This window comes from Anoplophora glabripennis, unplaced genomic scaffold, assembly GCF_000390285.2.
Source record: "Anoplophora glabripennis isolate ALB-LARVAE unplaced genomic scaffold, Agla_2.0 scaffold26, whole genome shotgun sequence".
NCBI lineage: Eukaryota > Metazoa > Arthropoda > Insecta > Coleoptera > Cerambycidae > Anoplophora > Anoplophora glabripennis.
The window spans coordinates 2,168,283-2,174,284 of NW_019416261.1; the positions used below are offsets into that span (position 1 = coordinate 2,168,283).

The following is a 6,002-nucleotide window of genomic DNA, read 5'->3' on the forward strand; positions in this document are numbered from 1 at the left end:
TTGACTCGAAATTTGAAAAACGCTTTGGAGGGATAAATGTGCATTTTTTGGGGTGATCCGAATATTTCTACTTGTACCAGTGGCGTTCGTGCAAGATTACCACAATATTTTTTAATAAAAAAAAATAGTACGCCACTGACTTTTTGCCCGTTTCGGTATTTTTTTAGAAATCCGCCATCAATTCCGAGTGACATTGGTCTCTTCAATTTTTTTCGTAGAATCCACCGTTTTTGAGGAAAAAACATATTTTATTGCAAGTTGTGTATTTTTAATTTCTATTGATACATTACATTACAACCTACTAGAGGTTGCTGTCAATGTTTTTAAATAAAATACAGCCATGAAATTTCGAGTCAATATCTTTAAAACTCTGAAATAATTAATAAAAATAAATAAATAATTAATTTAAACATCTGGGAAACGAAACATATTTCGACCTCCGCTTATATGAACTTTTTTCACAAAATAACTTCGACAACCTCCCCCTAAAATATTTCGCACTTATTTACAAACACACAAAACGATAGAACAAATAACTATTTGTTTATAATTTATGTTTCATATTAATGTGATTACTAGCTTGCTTAAAAGATTTTTTTGTTTTTAAAATCGGAATCATTTTTTCTTCAGAGGCGCTGCCGTTTTTCCGATTTTCTGATTTTGGTACAGTAATTATCAAAACTCCATCGGAGGACAATGTAGATTTAATTTTCTTCAAATCGTAATTCTGCGGTAACTCATATGTTCTAGTGAAATGTCTCGATACATACCCCTGATCATCCTTTTTTTCTTCATGTCTTCCTTCCACGATTACGATTCTTTCTTCTACTACTTTTACAGAAATTTCATCCGGTTTAAAATGCTGAACGTTAAGATTAATTTTAAATTTATCTTCCTCTAAAGGATACAGTTCATGCCATTTCGAATCTAATTCAGGATATTCGATAACAGATATTTCGGGCCTTGGAAGATGTAAATAAGCCGTAATTAAACCAAACATTTTGCATTTACTTACAGAAAGTATATATTACTTCGGCTGTACTCTGGACTACAAATAAACATAAATACGTTATCCAAAATTTTAATACCTATCTAAATCTGCAATGCGTTTTGTACACACAGGTTATAATGTTATTATTTGTGCAATAGTAACAACTTTGAATGCTCACTTTTTTGATATTTGAACTTGAATACAAATCAAACGTTTACTAACCTATGCTCTGTTCTTGAACCGTTGAACTTCGATCGAACGGAATCGAACTTTTCTAGAATATGGAAGGGGAATTGTTTTATTTTCTGTGACTCGGGTTTGGAAACAAACTGTTCATCGAATATTAACAATAATAAGTGCCAGTAGTAACCAGCAGAAACATTTTTTTTAATAATATATTATGGTTATTTTTTATTTTCCCAAAGTTATATTTATTATCATAAAATATATATTCTGCCATTATTGTCACTCAACAAAAACAATATGATTATTTAAATTTATTTCAGAAATAAGGTACAATTACAAATACTACGACATTTCGTCACTTTATCACATAAACTCAATTAATACGTATTCGTTTAGGGCCCCGCTTCGGAGGCTAATAACTCCTCAGGGGTGTAACTTTGTATATAGGTACCTAAGTTAGGTTAAATTCCAATATTTTGGACACCCCTACATGCACCTGACTTGTGTCGGTTCTTATTTTATTTTATTTATTTATTTTATTTAGTTGGAAACAACTGCCAAGACAGGACGGAGTCCAATTATAAGGCAGGTATAATACAAATTAAAAAACAGATAACATTTGCATTAACATAATTAAAACACAAATAGAAAATACACACTATACAGGGTGTTTCATAATTGAATGTCAATATTGAAGGGTGTTAATCTGTGCGTGATTTTAAGGCAAAAAGTTCATATAAACATAGGTCCGTTTTCGCTTTATTTTTGATATACAGGGTGATGAATATCTGTTTGTAAAATTGTTTTTTTTTAATAACTCCGAAACTAAATTAGATAGTTTTATAAAACTTAGTATGTGTAAACTAGGTGCAGAGACACGTCTTTTGCATAATAAACGAATTTTCATTTTTAACCAGTGGCGTCCCAATTAACTTCAACCTCATTATTTTGAATGAAAAAAATGATACGCCACTGCATTTTTGAAAAACAAAAATTATTGTATAAATGGTGCTTTATTTTGTAATAAAAAAGATCTCTTGAGTTTTTTTCTTATCTTGCACTGTTTTTTAGTAAAAAAATAAAGAACAACAATAATTATCTGTACGTGGAATGAAGTACTTTTTACACATTTTATGGAAATAATTCTTTTACTAGATAACTTATACACATTATTGTATAATATTATTAATAATTACGATTGACGATCAACAAATAACAATTTTGTGAAACGAAAAAAACAAACAATTACATCAGTTGTTGAAAATGCCCTCCACCTGCAAGGATACATGCTTCAGCTCTTCTTCTCATATTAGTGCGGACTCTTTGAAAAATGTTGTCAGTGTTCCTTATTACATCACAGGAAGCTCTTATGCGATTCCTCAGGTCTTCTACAGTGTTAACCGGAGTGTTGTAAACCAGAGTTTTCAGATGCCCCCATAAGAAGAAGTCCGCACTATTCAAATCTGGGGACCTGGGGGGCCATTGTTGGGGTCCACCACGGCCTACCCATCGGTCATGAAATGTGCGATTTAAATATTCTCTTGCTTCTCGATGGAAATGAGCTGGTGCACCATCATGCATGAACCACATTCTATTTCTAGTTAAAAGTGGCACTTCTTCAAGTAATACGGGCAAATCCTCCTCTAGAAACCGACGATATGTACGGCCGTCTAGCCTTTGTGGCAGAAAAAAAGGTCCAATTAAGTGATTTTCAACAATTCCAACCCAAACATTCACGGAAAATTGTTCTTGATTGTTAAAGTTCACAATTGCATGCGGGTTTTCTTCGGCCCAAACATGATTGTTATGGAAATTTCTTATAGCGTTTCTAGAGAAGTTAGCTTCGTCTGTAAACATTATTTCACAGTCAAACAAGGGATTTTGCGCAATTTTCTCCAAAAACCATTGACAAAAGTTGATTCGCAAAGGAAAATCTCGAGGAAGTAAGGCTTGGACCCGTTGAATATGATACGGGTATAACAGAAAATCGTGAAGAATTCTCCAAACTAGAATGTGCGAGATATTCAAGTTATTTCCAATTTGTCTAGTGCTAATATTAGGATTTTCATCAATTGAATTTAAAACTGCTTCTTCAACTTCTGGAGTTCTAGTAGTCCGATGGGCACCTTTTAATTGATTATTTGGCTTAAAAGTACCTGTTTCAGCCAACGTTCTATGTATGTTTGAGAATGTTCGTCTATCTGGTGTGACTCTATTCGGGAAACGCTCTTGATATAATCGTTTAGCCTCTGGCGCTCTGCCATCAGCCAAGCCATACATGTAATGAATGTCTGCCAACTCTTGATTAGTAAACTCAACCATTATCAAATAACACTGTACAGGTATTTTAAGTATCAAAATTGAGTTGAATGAACTGAACTGTCAAAATTAATAAATCACAACAGTAATCAACAACCACAGCCTACTAGGTAATCTTTATATCATGCTTTCTGTTTGGCTCAATGTGGGTTAGTATGTTGTTCTTTATTTTTTTACTAAAAAACAGTGCAAGATAAGAAAAAAACTCAAGAGATCTTTTTTATTACAAAATAAAGCACCATTTATACAATAATTTTTGTTTTTCAAAAATGCAGTGGCGTATCATTTTTTTCATTCAAAATAATGAGGTTGAAGTTAATTGGGACGCCACTGGTTAAAAATGAAAATTCGTTTATTATGCAAAAGACGTGTCTCTGCACCTAGTTTACACATACTAAGTTTTATAAAACCATCTAATTTAGTTTCGGAGTTATTAAAAAAAAAAACAATTTTACAAACAGATATTCATCACCCTGTATATCAAAAATAAAGCGAAAACGGACCTATGTTTATATGAACTTTTTGTCTTAAAATCACGCACAGATTAACAACCTTCAATATTGACATCCAATTATGAAACACCCTGTATATAAATTCATAAGAATAGCGACTTAACTTCTATTGAGGATACATCTTTTAATACTGGAAGCATTACAACAAAAAATATCAAGATGATCCTGATAACGATGATAATTCGAGCACATAACATTTATTGGAGAAAATTGAAGAATATTTGTTCTTGGTGTTTTCAAATAAAATAAATAAATGTAGCGAGTTCTACATCCCAAAATATTAAAATTCAAACACTCTAGTAATTCCCTACAATCAATCATCCCATTTACAAGCTTAAACAGAAACAAAACAGAAAAATAGAGCCTTCTTTGAGCTAAGTCATTAAGTTGAAACCTGGTTAATAATTCGGATTGAGGGATTCCGCGAGGTGGATAGGTATTATCAGATCTGAAACTTAGATATTTAAGAAATTGCCTCTGAATCTTTTCTAGACTGTTTTTACGAACTTCATAGCCTGGATTTCATACCACATTAGCATATTCAAGTTTAGAACGAACCAGTGAATAATAAAGCGGTTTAATAGTGTTCACCGAAAACTGTTTAGAGTTGCGAGTGATAAATCCAAGAGATTTATAGGCTCTTTTGGTAATAACATTAATATGATTAGCAAAAGTTAGTCTGGAGTCGAACAAAACACCTAAATCCTTAGATTGGTCACATTTTGTTAAACATACAGTATCAATGTTATATGCATACTTAATAGAATTAAAATTGGTCTTTCTGGAAAATGACATACAAAAACATTTTTTGATATTAAGTGGTAGGGAGTTAGTGTCACACCAAGAGTTAACCGTTGATAGATCAGATTGCAGTTTCAAACAGTCCTGGACGTTTTCGATACACCTGAACAATTTTAGGTCATCTGCATACAGCAATGTATTACTGTCAATACTCATATTTATGTCGTTTGTGAATAAATTAAACAAAAGTGGTCCTAAAACCGAACCTTGAGGGACACCTGACGTTGCGTGTATATTAACAGACTTGAAACCACGGTACTGAACATGTAACATTCTATGACACAAATAGGACTGCAGAAAATGAGTAAAATTTAGTGTTAAGCCATAAGAAAATAATTTTTCCAGTTTGTCAAACGCTTTAGACAGATCAGTATAAATAACGTCAATCTGACCTCCCGTATCTAAGACTTCTGATAGATGCTGATTAAAACATACTAAATTTGATACTGTGGACCTACCTGTCGTGAAGCCATGTTGATTTGGAGAAATCAGAGACTTAAAATTTTCCATAGTGTAGGAAATACTAAAGAACCTAGAGATAAGTTGAAAATGAACGTTAAAAGCTTATACGGGTGTATTTAAATAGAGGGGCATAAATGATACCAGAGATTCCTTGGGTGAAAATAAGTCGATTTAACCGAACATACCTATATCCCAAGTCGCATAATAAAAAAGATACAGGGTGTCAAAGTGAAAAATAAAAAATGGTTTTTCCTTAATAATTTTTATAATTTTACTCAGAAATGTTTCAAATTTTCAACAGAGAGGTTTTTGAATCATGAGAAAAATAATATAATAATGATTTTTGAATGTCGAGTACGAGGCGCCCTCTGCAGGCATTGAATATGTAGTAACTTTTTTGCCAAACCCCGTATACAGCTTTTAGTAACAAATTATGAAATAATGAACTTTTTTTAACAAAAAAGGTATACTTATTGAAAATGGCTAAAGCCAACCGTTGAGGAGATATTTTTAATTTCATAAATTAGTGTTACGGATTTATACCTCCACGAGTACCAAGGTTCGAGCTGCTAAAATAAATTAAAAAATCGAGTACGTAAATGTCATTGGATAATACTCGTAAATTGCAATTTTGAAATATTAGTTTAAAGTGTTAATTGATTTTAGTCACTATTTACCTGCGTCCTAGTTGTTAAATAGTTTTGGAATAAAATAACCAATTATGTATACTA

The 6,002-nt window shown here is 32.1% G+C and overlaps 1 protein-coding gene across 2 annotated transcripts; it reads right to left on the bottom strand.

Moving 5' to 3' along the window:
* Window positions 1-212: 212 nt before the first annotated feature.
* Window positions 213-1,266, bottom strand: LOC108905931 (heat shock protein 23-like). Of its 2 annotated transcripts, none has more exons than XM_018709016.1 (2): window positions 1,214-1,266; window positions 213-1,048 (listed from the first exon to the last, which is right to left on the bottom strand). In XM_018709016.1, the coding sequence occupies exon 2, from the start codon at window positions 998-1,000 to the stop codon at window positions 545-547; it is 456 nt and encodes a 151-aa protein (XP_018564532.1). In that variant the 5' UTR covers window positions 1,001-1,048; window positions 1,214-1,266; the 3' UTR covers window positions 213-544. The 2 variants fall into 2 exon arrangements, with proteins under 2 accessions (XP_018564532.1, XP_018564524.1); XM_018709008.1 differs by having other exon boundaries at window positions 1,170-1,225.
* Window positions 1,267-6,002: the final 4,736 nt, after the last annotated feature.